Below are 16,350 nucleotides of genomic sequence, written 5' to 3'. Positions count from 1 at the left end.
GATTTACCTTGGAGGGACAGACAAGGAGGTAGATCTCTCATTAGAGAACCATTTTAAAGAAAGCAGACTAGACAATATGACTGCAATGTTTCTCTGCAGCAGTAAGTTCTCGTACCGAAGTTAGCCCGTTAAGTTTAATAGTTAAGAAAAAACAGAGTGGGTATTTACTCACAAACAATTTTATGAGAGGAACAACTGAAATGGCAGCAAGAAAAACACACTTTTTAGACAAACTGATATTACATCACATTAGTGGGCCACAGAACTCTTTAAAAAAATAAACCTTTTCAGACATGAGAATGAAATCACATTTTAGCATGCTTTAAATAGCTGAACTGCTCTTCGAAGCATAAGTTTTCAGCTACTGGCAAAGACAATGATATCTCCTTATTCGGAAATTAAAAAGCATTTAGCAATAAGTTAAAGCTAGCCTACGTGTAAGTGGGCTAAATACTAGGCAAAGATTTTTCCCTTTTCACATTTAAGATGATACTACAGTTTGTCACTTCTGTAGCTTTATATGTTGTTGTACAATGCCTCACTGAAGTTTCACATCTACTCTGCGAAAGAGAACAAGAGTAAACACCTTTCTTTTGGATGGTCACAAATGGTAAAGCCAGGAGTATTTGTGTTTCTGTTTAATTAGATGTTTGCTGTTTATCACACACAAGAACTGTAAGCAGAGTCCATGGATTCTTCTGAGCAATATGAAACCTCATAGTTCCATGCAAGTTCAATACTGCCTCTCTTCCCCGCCCCCCCCCCCCCGCCTCCTCCTCCTCTTAACTGCTGTTTTCCCCAGCCCAAGATGGGTTTTCAACTGTCTTCATCCGATTTTAAGAACCTTAAGGAAGAGAAAGTTTTACCTCATGACTTCTACCTGAAAGAGCCTGGCTCCGGGCTTGTGTCGGGTTTGGTATATCTTAGACCACAGGAAGCTGGACGTTTTTCTTTTGAGGCACTAGGAGTTAGGCTAATAGTAACAGGCAAGTTGCCCAAAGCTAAAGGGACAAGTAGCTCTTCCTGCTTTCCTGTTTAAATGCATGGTCAGTGGAGAAATCTGATTTTCCTTTTTTTCCCCCTGAAATATATTAAGTACAGCTTGTAGTAACAGATTCCCCACAGAGCATTGTGTTCACGCATCTGTAGTCCTAATGTATACTGATTCATTTTACTTTACAGTTTCCTCAGCCCCACAAGAGAAGTTAACAGTGGATCTCTCCCCATTCAGATACACACACCCCCCTTTTTATGTCATAATAATTATCGTGTTTATATTTCTTCTTCCACATTCCCAAGCTAAGCCAAGACAAGCTCAGTTCTATGGCAATGTTTTCACATACCTCTCTTTAGAGAGAGCTGCTGCAGCTGAACAAGACAATTGCAGCATGCTAGTTATACTTGGATTCAATAAGTGGTTGAAAAGAGGAGAATGACCAGTTCTCTCATTTGTCTACTTTCAGACATTTAGAAAAACCCACTGTCAGCATCTTGAGTAAAAAGTAGGTGACATCTTCAGACCTTAGTAAAACCACTTATGCACATTAACTTGTTTAAACAAACATCCCCACCTCAAGTGACACAGTGGCCTGCAGTCTTCCTTGATCCATCCGTAGAGCAACAGTTACTTTTACTGAGTCAGTAATCATGCATTGTCTTCCAGAGGAAATACTAGCCGGGTACCCCTGCTTGTAACTTCATGATCTGCTGCTCCCAAGTCACGTTCCAGTGCTTCCTCTGAACTACTTTTTGTTCTCCTGCCATCAAGGCTAGTGGTAGCTGTATGGGGGCCAGAAGAACCGTTTGCAGTTATTGTTGTATCACCGTATGTCACAGTAAGGTCACCATCATTCAGAATAAAATCAGAATCCTCTTCTCTAAGCTGTTCTTGATTCTGGAAAAAGAAGCAAAATCTTGGTACAGTGCACAGCATTTGGCCTTTGCTGAGAAGGTAACAGAACAGAAGAGTTTACCTATGTGTCAATACAGAAGCAGCAAACGGTAAAGTTTCACCTTGAGAAACATTAAAAATAACCTTGAACCCAGTGTTCGCAAAGCAGCTTACTGCTCCCTGTATTACTACTGCTATTGCGGAGAGATGAGGGGGAGCTGAATCCAAGAACTATATTATGAGACAGGTAACTAGGGATTTAACAGCATGGGAAGTTTACCAGAAGTACAGGAAAGATAAGCAGTATACACTGGGTTCTGCATGACAATTTAGAATGCAGTACAAGAAAAAGACTGGAGACCAAGCACAATTAATTCCGATTACAAAGTCAGGGTTGCAGCTTTCACTAAATAGGCAACTGTATCAGTAAAAGACTTATGCAAAATGATAACAACTCATTATGCCCAAATTCTTTACATTCAAGGCTTCCTCGACAAATTTTTGTTACAGATTGAAAACAAAACACATTCTTTTAAACTATCTGCTTACTCTGTTTACCTGGTACTAAATGGCAAATTACTTGACCTAGTTCTTAGGAATGCTCCTGAACCATGAAAGTAAGAAAGATGGATACAAATGCGTGCTTCATAGTTTTGTAACTAGTTCTGATACATTTTCTTTTCAAAATCATTTAACAAAGAGACTCATGAAACCCTATGAATTTATTTTGGCAGAGATGGGATGAAATATATGGTCAAGGTCTAGAAATTGCTGAAGTGTAACAAAACACTTAATTTCCCCACACAGCATAATACAACAGCAAGCAATTGTTCCAGTCCTGTTTCACATGGCCTTGCTAAAAGGAAAAACAGCTGAATTCATCAGAAAATGGGGTTTCCTCATATTTGAAGAAAATTCTGTCAGTACTATAAGCTTGCTTTCTCGCAACTGAAAGCAAAAAATTTTCCCATGCAAATACCTCCATACTGCTTAGCAAGAGCTGAAATCTAAGTGTGTGTATTGCTCTTCTCCTTGGTAGGCTGGACACTGATCAGGCTACATTCTCAACATATGTCATTTTCTGCCACTTGGGCAAAGGAAGGAGGATACAGACTACAGGAGATAGGATGCCTGTGATCAGCCTGACCAGAAAACCCTACCCATATTGCAGAATAGGAGTTCAGGGCACTTGGGATTGAAAACATTGATTAAGCTGTCAGCAGTGCCTGGCTGAATAAAACTTCCTGTTGTTATTTCAGAATAAGACAAAATAAAGCAGCAGGAGCCTCTAGATGATACAGAATATTTAACTAATTAGGACTGAAAGAGGTGTCAGGAGTCTACCAAAACCAACGAAAGAAATGGTACAGATCAGTGTCAGGTGCAAGACAAGCCCTACTTAGAATGAATGCTAATTTCTCAGAACCTTTGTGGCATCCAAATTTATCATCACTTATTAGAGACAGGGTTACTGTGACACAAAGCACTGTTTCTCAAAGAGCAAATACAGTTTAGGATGCTTGCTTGCAAAGAAAACACTGAACTAATGTCACTATCTTAAAAAGAAAAAAAAGGCAGAAACCAAAGGGTTCAGCTATAGTTGGCAGAAACAGCCTTTCTATTGAAAGGCTGAAACAAGGCAGAAACAAGCTTTCTATTAAAAAAAAAAAAAGTGACAGTCTGAGGGACAAGACCAAGATGCTTAAAAAAGGTACACAAAATAATTGGCTGTTCAGGAAAATCTGATATCCCTATATATTCCATATACAGGGGGGAAAAAAAAAAAAAAAAAGAGACATTCAAATGAAGATATAAAGCAGAAAAGTGAAAATGAGTAAGAAGGAAGTAGTTTATGACTGTAGACTGGTTATGTTTTAAGAAGTTAGAGAAGCTATATCACAAGTTGCCCATCATGGTGTTAGCCTTTGGAGAAGCACCAGGAAGGGAAAGGCAGGGCTGTCAGCACACCAGAAGGTACTGCAAGACCAGAACGATGTGTGGAGTGGCTGCAGCAAGCTCCCAGAGCTTCTCCTGGCTCCAAAATGTCATTTAACAGCAAGTCCTTGCAGCAACGACCTACCACATAAGAACTGGTAAGAGCATACACTATGTTTAACCTTCCCCAAAAGGCTGAAAAGCTCTCAGAAGCATGATACTGAGAGGAGAGGGCTGCAGGCTTTATACTATATAGCAAGTCCTAACTCAGTCTTCGCTGGTTTGTCCCAGGCTACAAGTACATAAACATGATCAAGTCCCAGAAAAAAACACTGAGCTTTCGCTCGGCACATTGAATAAACATTGCCTTGTATGAGCCAAGCTCCTCTTATTTCACTTCTGAATAGCACCACAAGCAGCAGGGAATTCGTATTTTCCCAGAGAACATACATGAACGATCCCATGTAGTATATGGATTTGCTATGTTTGCAAGCAAATAGGATGCGTGAATAAACCTACTGTGCAGCATGAACAATTATTTCTTGAAAGACAGGAAATGTATCCAAGTAGATCCCTCAAGACTTGAAATTCTTCCAAGAATAACCCTAAACTGGCCTCTGCAATCCCCTACAGTTCTGAAGGAACAGCTTCGATTCACTCAAAAAACCTAAGTCTGAACTCCACTACTTAAATTGACAAACTAGAATGGCTAAGTGCCTAAATCCAAAACCTTACAAAAGACTGAATTTTGCTTTGATGTGCTGACCATAAAATTGAGGGACCTCAAGCATTCTCTCCCATTTGTGATAAAACCTGCTCATGCTCTTAAAAATGCGTGCTGGAGACATTAAAATGGCTAAAACTGATTTAGAGTTACTGCCCACAAAGGCAGTCTTTATTGCCTCCTAAGGCAGTGCAAAAAGAAGCACATGTAAGGTACGCCGCACATACAAAGCACTAGTAGTCACCATGTACGCTGCTGGTGCCGAATACAATACAGGCATCATGGGTGACAAAACTTGTATCAGAAGTCAACTAACTTGTGGCTCCAAAATAAAAGCATCAATTAGTATACATGGAAAATATATTACAATTTAAATCTGATGCTCCGCTTAGAGTTTCTCTGTTTCTCAGCAGAGTTCAAATTCATCAAGAAAACTAAACAATTTTTGCAGTGAAGCAAGAAGCACTAAGAAAGGGGAGGGGTGAGGCATGGCTGAACAGTTTTCTTACCAGTTTTGGCAGTTACCTCCTCCAAGACTTATACAGACTGCAAATGAAGTTTCTTTACTGGGCTTGCATGTTTAGAAAAGTAATTCAATTCTCTCTACTTTCATATCAAGTTGTCATACTGTGTACAGTGCAGGAACTAAACTTAAAAAAAAAAAGGTTAGGAGCATGTGTAGAACAGAAAACACACCCCTGAACAAACAAGTGGAAAAAAAAAAAAATCCCCAAGAGTGTTTCATCAGAAAGAGCAGGTGACAACACAGATGCCTCTTCCAAATGGGATAAATGGTTGACGACACAGAGAATTACTGAAAGTTTCAAAGGATATATCAGAGGGAAGAAAAAAGTGACTTACATTAGTTTGAGATAAATTGGAAAGCCCTTGCTAAATGGTCACACACTGAAGATAACACCAGGAGAGAAAAACAGGAGTGAATTTTTGAAAATGATCATTTTAAACACTAACTACAGCAGCCTCTCATGCTTTTAAGTTCCAACTTGGTTTCTGTTTGGGTGGGAAACACTTAATGGTGAGCCTAATGGCACAGTCTGAAAGCTGTGGGAGAACATTAGCACGGAATAGTAACGACAGCTCTGGAGAACATCCACTGTACCTCACCCCTGCATGCTGACTCAGAACCTTACATGTACACCATGCAAAGTCAAGCTTAGAGGACACAGTCTCATGCTTAGAAATAGGCTGTAGGTGGACTATGTAATAAGATTATTTGACTTTCAGACTTTAAAACCCCCTTTTGGCATCTAATTAAAAAGACATACTCCTACTCACAGAAGTGAAAATGAATTCTAATAAGGTTGTAATAAAGCCAGAGAAAAAAAAACCTAACAAAAGCTGAAAACAATACACAAATATACAGTCAGTACAGACACATACTTGTATGCTTTCCTCTCTTTCTTCTCTATATAGATGTCATAACTGCTCAGACATGCACCTAAATGAGATCCAAGATTTACAACTTCTTTTTGAAACACATTTTCCAGCTCTATTACATTCTGTTGAGTATTTACAGACTTTTTTGTTTGTTGAATTCGAAGTCTTCAGTCTTTAATTCTCTCAGATGTACCCTTCCATTTTCCTGGAAATACCTCACAAAAACACAACTATTCCAAACAGTTTCTGACTCCCCCAAAGACACAGCGCTCTCAGTTGCTTCACTTGCACTTAATAGGAAGGCAAAAGATTCCACAGCTTTTTAGCTAGTGCTGTAGTGCTACGGTGCTGTAGCAAAGCCAGCCACGCAAAGAAATTAAAAGCAATAAAGCAACTGCAGAGTTCAGGAATCTTGACAAGGAACTAGTAATAAAATCTCAAAATTATATGCTTTCCCAAGACTAATGCAACAATGCACTGAAATAGGAACATATATATAAATATAATGTGAAAGTTCCACATTATATACCTTGAAAAAGTATGCAGCCTTATAAGCAGTTTTAATGATGAAGTTAACATCCCAAGGAGGGAGTGTGTGTGTGTGTGTCACAGAACCAATCCAATTAAAGAATGAAGAACAAAGAGAAAAAAAGAGCCCAATTATTAGAGAAAAATGAAAGCCAAAGCTTGCATGTTCATTCTGGTTAGATCCTCAGTTGCTGGATAACTAATCTTATCAGATCATACAGAGAGAGACACATGGGCAACACACAAGTAGGCTAATTGGTCTGATGGATGCCTTCCAGCCTAGATCTGTTTGAAGATCTCCAGTGGCATTGCAAAGATGGGAACAAGGCCAATTTCTTGCATTACTAACAGCTCCAAATAGGCAGCAGACATTTCAAATTTCTTTGAAATGTTACCATCAGGTAAAAGTAAGATGCTAATGATATCAGAAAGAAATGCAGGGAAGCATTTCCAAGCTCCAAGTGGAATTCATAACTTTCTAGGAAAATATTAAGAGAAATCTGGTCCAAGACTCCTTAAACATAGCAGAGATGTTGCCATTCCAGAGAACCTGTAAATTTGAGTGATCCCACATAGTACTATGGTTTTATTTACAAGTGGCTCATGAAAAGTTGCAGATTTCAGAAGCAGTGTACAGATAGCAATGAGACGTATCAGGGTTCTGCAAGCCAAGCGTAACAGGAGAATGAAGCATTAATTATTGCAAGACATGGCTGTAAAGACAGAATAGTGACCTGCTAGACTGAGATAAGTAACTGATTAACGGTTTGTGAAATGCGATCTCAAGTTTCACAGTGGAAACAATGAGGGGAAGCTCTACCAGATTTCTTTCCGGCATTGGTAAATGTGTCAGTGTCTTCTCTGAAGGAGACCTCAACACAACTTTAGCAGTAACAGGAAAAGAATCTTGTACCAAAGTGTTAAGAAGGGACTGAATATTTCCAAGAGATTCACTAAGAACTGGTTTATTGATTAGGCCTGTAATTTTCCAATATCTGTAAGTGTAATTTTTTTAATGTACTATTTGAACAATAAGATTATCTCTGATTTTTTACTAAAAGAAGCTGTTGCCTTAGCGGAGATTAAATCTTTTCTGCCTAGGACAAACCAGCACCTTCTTACAATATGTGCATCACACCAAACTTTTGCCTAAAAAGAAAAAAAAAATGCTTTCCTGAAGTTAAATAAAAACAAAACACAGAAGTATTGAGTCATTCTACTTACATCATAGACCTGGGGACTCGTCAGGCAGCGGGCTATCAGGCCACACCAGCTGGGTAGAGTTGTGGTTAATGGAGGGCCACTGTGAGTGAGAATTGGCTTTAAATAACTTCATTAGTTAAGGAAAACACATCAGTACTCAAAAATCACTATTGAAAACAAAAAGACAGCTGGACATAAATGGGGTTCTGCCTTTGATCTAGGTACTGCGCAATAACTTTATATAAAACATCAATTGGAAAAAATCTGCATTTGTAAACAAATACATGAAAAACATCTTCCCCCCAACATTTTCCCCTTGATCTTTTCAAGGGCAGTTTCTTTACTCACACATTTTGTGCAAGCACAACTAGCTAACTCTCGTCTTAAAAAGTTTCAAACAGTTGCAATGTTTCCAGCTTTTGGGCCCTCTGGAGCCAAAAGGAGCAAACAGAGATACAAGTTCTTTAGCGTTAGCAGGTCCAAGGGTATTTCTGCTCTGAAGATGGGAGCATTGTGTCAAGGTTGCAAGCTGGAGGTAACAAGGTGACATACTTATGTGACTCAACACAGGGAAATAAAGAAATACTGTCCATCCAACATCCTCCAAGAAATGCAGCTGCTTGAACTGCTAGCTGGTCACTGAGCCACAAAGATGCAACCAGAGATCTTACTCCGGTAAGGCTCAAAGACATCTCTGCAGTGCACATATACATACCACATGTAGACTCAGGAAGGCAAAGGGCGAACTGTATGGCAAGAACCATGTAACAGTGTGGAAGGAAAGCAGTGCTACCCAGATTACATTGAAGGGGCACGAGCTGGGGAAAGAAAGATGTCTTTAAACCTCTTTTTATAGGTCTGCCCCAGGCAACTCCATATTTCACAGAATCACAGAATTATCAAGATTGGAAAAGACCTAAAAGATCATCCAGTCCAACCATCACCAATACTTCTCAGCTAAATCATATCCCTCAACACAACATCCAAACGTTTCTTGAACACCCCCATGGTCGGTGACTCCACCACCTTCCTGGGCAGTGCATTCCAGTGCCTGACTACCCTTTCCGAGAAGTAATATTTCCTAACAGAGCAGCATACTGGTCTTGACTGGCACAAGAACAGAGTTCAGGAGGAGAGTGCTAAGACTTCCAAACATTGTCTGAAATCAGGACCACAGGGTTTTGGGTTGGGTTTTTTAAGTCAGTCTGATTATTTTAAATGTAAATATATATTGCAAGTATTTTAGTTACTTTCTTAGGCCTCTAAAAGCACAGGGAGAGACAAGTCCATTTGTGAATAACAGTTTATCTGATCCTCTCAACATATCAAGATGCTCAGAGGAAAGAAGGGGTTACAAAGAGGCTGTTTTAGCAGAGATGTATCCCTCCCCTTTAGCAGAGCCTAGCATAGCCTGTTTACTTGAGCTTATAACAGCATGATTATGCCTCTGCAGAGTTATGTTTCCTCCTTTCCTCCTCCAGTAACAGTGTGGCTACACCCAGTCCTGGAAAGAAATAAACTCTTCCCCCTCACACTAACTTACCAGCCTCCCCACTGCCCTGGGGCAGACAAGCACACAGTGACTCAGTCATAATAAAAAAACCCAACCAACCAACCAAACAAAAAAAAAAACAAACCCAAAAACAAAACAGTAGAAGACATCTTGTACTTCAAAGTTGCAGTTTTCTTGATGTTTAACAATTGTGGGTGAACCCAGAGAACAGCCCATGACATTAAATGAACTCTGTGTTCCACAGGAATGGTTATCCATCCACACAGAGCTCTGCAGGCAAATAGCCAGCGTTGCAGCACAATGCCAAATGCATCTTATTCACATCTTTTTCACGTTAAGTTCCCTTGCAAGAGACAATCTGCCTTTCCACACACAGACCAAGTGACTGCATCAGCAAAAAATATTTTGACATTTAGCCATGAGTACAGAGGTGACAATTCTAAGGATCATCCCTTTCATGCAATTTAAGCCCACTCAGCCCGTGTTTGTCTGAATACCTCCTTGCAACAGAAGATGCAGAATTTTCCCTCTCTAAGGTAGAACAGTATGACAGTTCTGCCTCTGAATGTCAGCTTCCTTGGCACAAACTTCACAGAAACCTTCCTTAAAGATTGTTAGTCACCACTGAAAAAAAACCAAGTGCACTACCAGCATCCTTTAAGTTTCTGTGAAACAGACAATGAAGCTGTAATTTTTACCTAGCACTGCCCCTGCCTTTGCTGCAGCTGCTGGGGAATGTACTTGTGCTGGTGTCAGCAGAGGGGAAGTCACCATTGGCAACTACTCCTTTTTTCATAAGGCACATCCCTTTTGTAAAGGCAAGGGAAAAGTGTAGCTCCACTTCCTTCTCAAGGAAGAAGAAGGGAAAAAAAAAAAAAAAAAAGCCAGCCACTGCCAGATCCTTCAGTGCTCCTACCCCAGGAGTCTTTTTTTAAATAACAAAAATTGATCTCAATACACTGACACCAGCCACTACACAAAGGGTTAACTAAAAATTAATACAATTTATGAGTATTTAAACTAGCACATACACACCCTTCTGGGCTTTGGCCCACTACTACTGCATCTGAAGGCATTAGTCACAAGCAGATTTTTTTTCCTGAACAGGCAAGTGCTATTAGGATCTGAAAGCTTTCAACCCTGTGCCTGGGTTTCCCTGGGTGGGAAATCTTGATGCATAAGGCATGGAAAGAAGCTGCTATGCTCCAGCCAGGCCAGCAATATCTCAAACACCAATGGACAAGACTCCAGTGAGAAGACTTAACATGCAAGCTGTGACAAAATTAAGGCCTTGTCACAGATATGTACTTAACTGCCCCGGAAATCACTAGGAATCAAGAACTGAAACTTCTTTGAATTTGCAAGTGTAAGTAACTTGCCATAGCCACAAGGTTAGCTTTCCCATTTTCCACTAAGTAAGTGTAAGCTATTAAGGAGGGGCGGCTGTAAGATACACTGATTAAGAATTTGCTAAGTAGATTAAAAGAACACAAGTGTGAAAGACAGGACAGCTACACAGAAGCTCAGTAGCTTAAACAAGGCTATGTACATAGTATAATAATAATTTCTAAACAGTTCTATTTACATGCAAGGACACTTTATGCTTTAACACCCATAGGAAGTTCAGGATATACGGTAGGGAATAAGCTGGATCACACAGACTTTTAGGTCCAGAACTTCCTGTATCAATAACGGACTTCCAAAGAGGACTTCATAACAAAAGCAGACGGCTCTTCAGAGCAGTGAGGTGGGGGCTAGGCATGTACAATGAACTGGAAAACTAGTCCGTGCTCTGAGCATCAGTGAAGATGAGAACAGCTTAATGGACCAAATCAGAGGATGTGAAATAGTTAATTGGCTGTCTTATTGTTTAGGAAAGAGCCTCAGCTGCTAGAACTGACTGGTTTTCATCCCCTGGCAAGTGTGACATACCATGCATGAAAGAAGGTGAAGGTCCATCTTCTGAACCAGCAAGTTCAAGCTTCAGTTCTGTGCCTTGAACCTCTCAAATACATGATCTTTCTCATGTTTGACTCCTTAAGTGCTTAAAGCTACATGTGGGTACATGGAAAGGAAAAAAATCGGAACAGCTCATCTTGAAGCTAAGCTGTGTTTTCAAAAGGATACTTATGGTCAAAGCTATACCATAGCCTGAAGAGCCAAGCACTTTCCTGTTTTGTCCTGTTCCTTCTTTCAGAATCTGGGCCATCCTAAAATATAAGATAAAAACATATTCCATTATTTCAGGCAGAAAAAAAAAAAAAAAAAAAAAAAAATCACACATTCCAAGCATTCACATTATCATATCCTGTCCCAAAAAAGCCAAATTACTTCAATGCTGTACTTAGACCATAGAAGAAAGCTATTCAGAGACATGCTTATACTGAGATTACTTTCCCTAGGACTAGAAATAACTGTGCAGAGAAGTAGACTCTCTTTGTTATCCTCAAATTACCTTAAAGAGCCCTCTCCCACCAAGTTCCCTTGAGTCTAAAAGCTTATCACACAGTTAATGTAGTAGTGGCGATAGAAATAAGTCCAAAACTGGCAAATAAGCCTTGTTGATACCCTGTCCCCATTCCCCTCCCCAAATAAATTAACTGGAATAATCCAGATTAATTCCTATTCATTGCTTGGTTGATTTCCTTAACTCTATGTCTATTTGATGTCCTTTCCCTAAGCCTCTTGCTCCTCCAAGGAAGCAACAGAACTTACCATACCTGATAACCTCTTGCAAACCTGATCAAACACATCACAGTTACAAGAAATATGTCTAACAGGGAATCCACATAAAATCACAACTGAGGAAGATCACGCATATTTCATAAGTGCTAGATCAACCTCAGGAGTGCTAAGAGTGTTAAATATAATCCCTTTCCTTGCTGTGCTGCAAATCATTGCATCAGCTGGTCTGCAGCTGCATTTGTTTTCACTCTTGTTACTGCTTGGAATTTTGGAGGGGTTTTTTGGCCAGAGGACAAAGTTAAACACAGGAAAACAGATGAAGTGAGAACGCCTTGTACAGATCATCTTCCAAACTACTGGAAAAAGAACAAGATGGGATTGCCCTATGTACTTCTGATCTGAAAAGAAAAAAAAAAAAAAAAAAAAAAAAAATCCATGATCCACCAAGAGTTAAAGCTTCGTACATTTTCACTCCCTCCCCATCCAAAATGATATATTTTCTTTAACTATGGCACACTACTAATCTTGGCTTGGTGAAAGAAAAAGCAATCCAACGGGAACTGACTAATAGAGTCCACTAGGAACACAATGCACAGCTAAAAAGAGAAACAAATGGGTAAGTGCTTTATGTTTACATGGGAAAAAAAGCAAACAAGTTATTTCCACCCAGACATTGAATGAGAACAGAATACCCACGCTCTGTTAAAGCAATTCCTCAAATACTGACAAACTCAGTCTGAACTGGCCCAAGTCATCTTACCACAATACCATTTCCTAACCTCAGTTTTATGCAATAACTGTGGCCTACACTGTTGAAGGTGTTTTGAGGCCTGGCCTTCTGATTGCTTCCAGATAGCTACAAAACCAAGTTCACCCTTTTTGGTACCCAAATCCACTAGTTCAGAAAGGACACAGGCTTGTACAAAGACACAGAGATGCCTAATGCAGTTTCTGCAATGAAAGAGACACTTCCTGAGCAAGTAACTTTTATCTGTACAACTTGTGACAAAAAAAAGGCAAAGCAGGAGAAACCACTAATAAGCAAGCTGATCCCAAATACAGCAAGTATCCCGTGCATGTATCTGTGACCAGCCTGAATACCAGCATCATGCAATCTGAGGTTTACAAAGCACAGTTCACACATTTGCACCCTGTGCATCCTCTGGGTCCAAAGTCATCTGTCTTCCCTGCTGTTTAGCTTCCCCTAGCAGGTTCCTACATAAGCAACCAGTTGTGCTACTGAACAATTAGTGTCAAGCAGCATCTGGGAGAGTGTAAACCAAGGTCTGGACAGAGGAAGCTCCCCGTGAAGCCTCGAAGCCTCAGGAAACGTTGTTTTGGTTGGGTTTGCTTTGCAGGCCTTTCACTCCTGTGAATTCACTCAGTTTATAGATGAGGAAAACTGAAATTCCTGCTACAAACAACATTCTTCTGATAGTCTTGTTTGCCAATAGTGTGTTGCATGGAAAAAAAAAAGTCAACTCTTGGGTTGTTACTAATGCAAAGAAAGCTGCACTTAAAATTCACAGCAACAGCTTCCTGAATAGAATTGACAATTTTCTAGTGCTCCTTTTGCCTCATACAGGTGGCAGGTAGTACATGCAAGATGCAGCTGGCTTGTTGGTACAGTATACAGGAGATGTAATTGGATTAGTGAACCTAATCTTTGATTCTAAGCAAGTCCAAGGGCCAAAATTTGGTATCAATTATTGAACAGAAGCCAAGAGGATTATCTCTGGGTCAGTCTTAAGTAGAAATATTTATCCTGTAGCACGTTAAAAGTAAGCGAGTCGGATGGCTAGGGGAAGAGGAAAGCACATTGTTAAATAGAATGTATTAGTAGATTAGTAGATTTTTGATGCCTTATATATATAAGTATATGTAAAAATTTAAATGCTGCAGCATTATACCCAACACCACAGAAGGTTTTTCAGTGGGCATTACTTGAATATTATAAAGTAAAATGCATTACTGACTTGCCAGCTAAGAGAGAAAGGTTTTATCCATGCACATGGCTTCTGCAGTTCTTTATCGTCTTAGTTATGAAATAAGATTAGCTTAATAGAGAAGTTATGTAATTACTTACTCCTTGTAAGACTTGAAAGCTGTCATTAGTAGGTGGAGGATCCTGATCTGGGTCAACCCCAACCCTACAGAAACATTAGGAAAACAAAGCAAGTGGTGTTACCGAGGGTTGCAAATGCTGTAAGTTTGGCAGAATGCATTTTGAAAGCATATTAAGCACCCAGCAAAGCTGCATTCAGAGAGGTTATAGAACAGTTTGAAGAAGAGCTGTTCATTATTCCCCTGCAGTTACATAGCTATAGATAATACACTTTTTCACTCAATCAGCAACTACCTGCAGATAACAGCTTTAACTCCATCTCAGCGTCAATTTTAACTGCTTACCTTTGTTGCCAGTTCTTTTAGGACACTGGTAAATACTATTTTTGGCTTTAAAAGTGAGCTGTGGGTGACATCCTCTTCAGTGGAGAACATCCTTCATGTCCAGTAGCAAGAAATCAGAGACTAAGGATAAGCCCAGCCTAAATATTTGACACAGCAAATAACTTAGCTGCCAGATAGGCCTGAGAATGGCTCAAATATATGATTAAAAAAAGGCACTCACCAAGTTTTAATGCACTGTGTGAAGCAACAAAAATACTTTATAGAGACTCACAATATTAATTTGCTGCAAGTCTCATTCACCTAATAGAAAACAGCCACGCTGGATTAACAAGAAGTCAGTCTAGTCCAGCCTCCCACCTGAGTGAGGGAGGGTCTGTATAACAAGCTGCTGGATGATTACAGAATAATATGTTAATAATAAACTATCTACTTGCTTTTGCATAGTTAGTAAGCATCTTATTACGGAATCATCCTTTCACATAGTGCTCCTGTCCAAGATGGGTATTTAATCCTTGTAGTTATGTTCAGGTTTTTCTGGTTGGTTTTGGGGGTAGTTATTTGTTAAGATTAGACTTCTCTAGTTTTAAATCCTATTCATGCTTTAATCTCTGCACTTTCTTGTAGAACCTAGACTTCCAACCTCAAACGTTAGGTAAGACTGACAATCTCACATGTGTTGTGTTTCAGTCCTACCATGTTGCATAACTGTAGAAAAATGCATGCAATAACAAAAACGTATTGCCTGAAATGGCTAACTTCTTCATTTCCTTTCTCTTGGAAGGGACTGAGCTGGTTTAGCATAATTTCTTTCTTACCTAGACTTTGTATCAGCTATTTCTAGCCATGCCAATTACGCAACATCCCTCAGGATCACCAGAAACCAGCAGAACCTTGCCGGTAAGACCATATTATTTGTGTGTCCCAGAGACACGTGCTTGCATAAAGCAAACAGTGATCCAGACATTATTTACCTTCAGGCACAGAAGATGGTATGGATTAAAGAAAAAGGGAATACCTTCAAATAACTTTCAGGGCAACACTTTGTAATAGAACAACAGAAGAAGAAAAGTAGGCACTGAACTAAAGTTTTAAGTCATCCTTGTGGACTCACGGACAGTCCAAGACCTCAAATGACAATGTAGTTCAGAGAAAATCCAGAAGGTCACTCTAAGACAGCCTGCAGCAGCCTCATATAGAGCTCATGCTGATCCAGTCCTCTGCTTGGATTTTTTCCTGAGTCTTTTTTCTTTCTTCATCACTTCCTTTGTCCAGGTAGAGACATCTTAACCCTTAGGCACATTTGGCCTGGGAATTCATTGGCATTGATCAGTTTAATGGAACAGGGGACAGACAAATTAGGCACTGTATTGTAATACATGCTACAACAAAACGCTACACACAAGAGCTCTGAAAGGTTACAAGGGCTTAGGTGTTACTGCTTAGGCTATCACTAAGCAGTGAAGACACGATAAGAAGGGTTTTCTGCAGACAAACTAGTTACCTAATGAAGCCTCATGCAGAAAGCTGACAAACAACATCAGGAAACCTGCTTAGTATGGCAAGATATGTAAGATTGCACATTCCTTTATAAATAAACATAAAAATAAAAGGAAAATATTAGTGGCTTTCCAAACTCCAGCTGCACACTGGGGAGGTTGAACGCACTATGCACAGCAACCACACTCAAGTTAGCTGTGTAACTGGCAATACGAACAAGGAGTTCAAGAAGCTCATTCCAGAAGATGAGCATAGCTTGCATTCCCCAAATAGTTGTAACTCACTGGGCTACCCTTTCACTTCACAGTACATAACAAAACCCAAATAATTCAGAAGGTCTCAGTTTGACTTGACTTACAAGGTTGTGCATTTGTTTTGGGGATTTTAACTGCCCTTAGGCATGGGAAGGGGCCTTAGTGGAGGACCAAAACAGGATGGCCATACTGTTCAGTGGAAAGACATAGTACATCAGAGGCCAGGTGTTTGGGTTCACTGTTGTGCTGCACAGGAAAAGAGAGCTTTTCTATATTAAAATGGTTCAACTTTTAGAATTTAAAAAAAAAAATC

The 16,350-nt window shown here is 39.8% G+C and overlaps 1 protein-coding gene and 1 non-coding gene across 3 annotated transcripts in view; both read right to left on the bottom strand.

The window, feature by feature from the left end:
• Positions 1-81: 81 nt before the first annotated feature.
• SLC9A7 (solute carrier family 9 member A7) overlaps positions 82-16,350 on the bottom strand; it is a 72,267-nt gene continuing 55,998 nt past the window's right edge. For both annotated transcript variants that reach the window (XM_086768828.1, XM_086768836.1), the window contains 4 exons: positions 13,964-14,027; positions 11,320-11,402; positions 7,701-7,806; positions 82-1,894 (listed from right to left, as the gene is read on the bottom strand). In XM_086768828.1, coding sequence (XP_086624954.1) covers positions 1,646-1,894; positions 7,701-7,806; positions 11,320-11,402; positions 13,964-14,027 — 502 coding nt within the window. In that variant the 3' untranslated portion in view covers positions 82-1,645. The remainder of the gene's footprint in view (positions 1,895-7,700; positions 7,807-11,319; positions 11,403-13,963; positions 14,028-16,350) is intronic.
• Positions 3,844-4,033, bottom strand: LOC147602301 (U2 spliceosomal RNA). Its single transcript, XR_015257601.1, has one exon. It is a non-coding gene; the product is annotated as a U2 spliceosomal RNA (small nuclear RNA).

This window comes from Chlamydotis macqueenii, chromosome 1 (assembly GCF_036417535.1).
Source record: "Chlamydotis macqueenii isolate bChlMac1 chromosome 1, bChlMac1.mat, whole genome shotgun sequence".
Lineage (NCBI taxonomy): Eukaryota > Metazoa > Chordata > Aves > Otidiformes > Otididae > Chlamydotis > Chlamydotis macqueenii.
The sequence above is the reverse complement of the archived record's forward strand: the minus strand, read 5'-3'. Positions and strand labels throughout refer to the sequence as shown.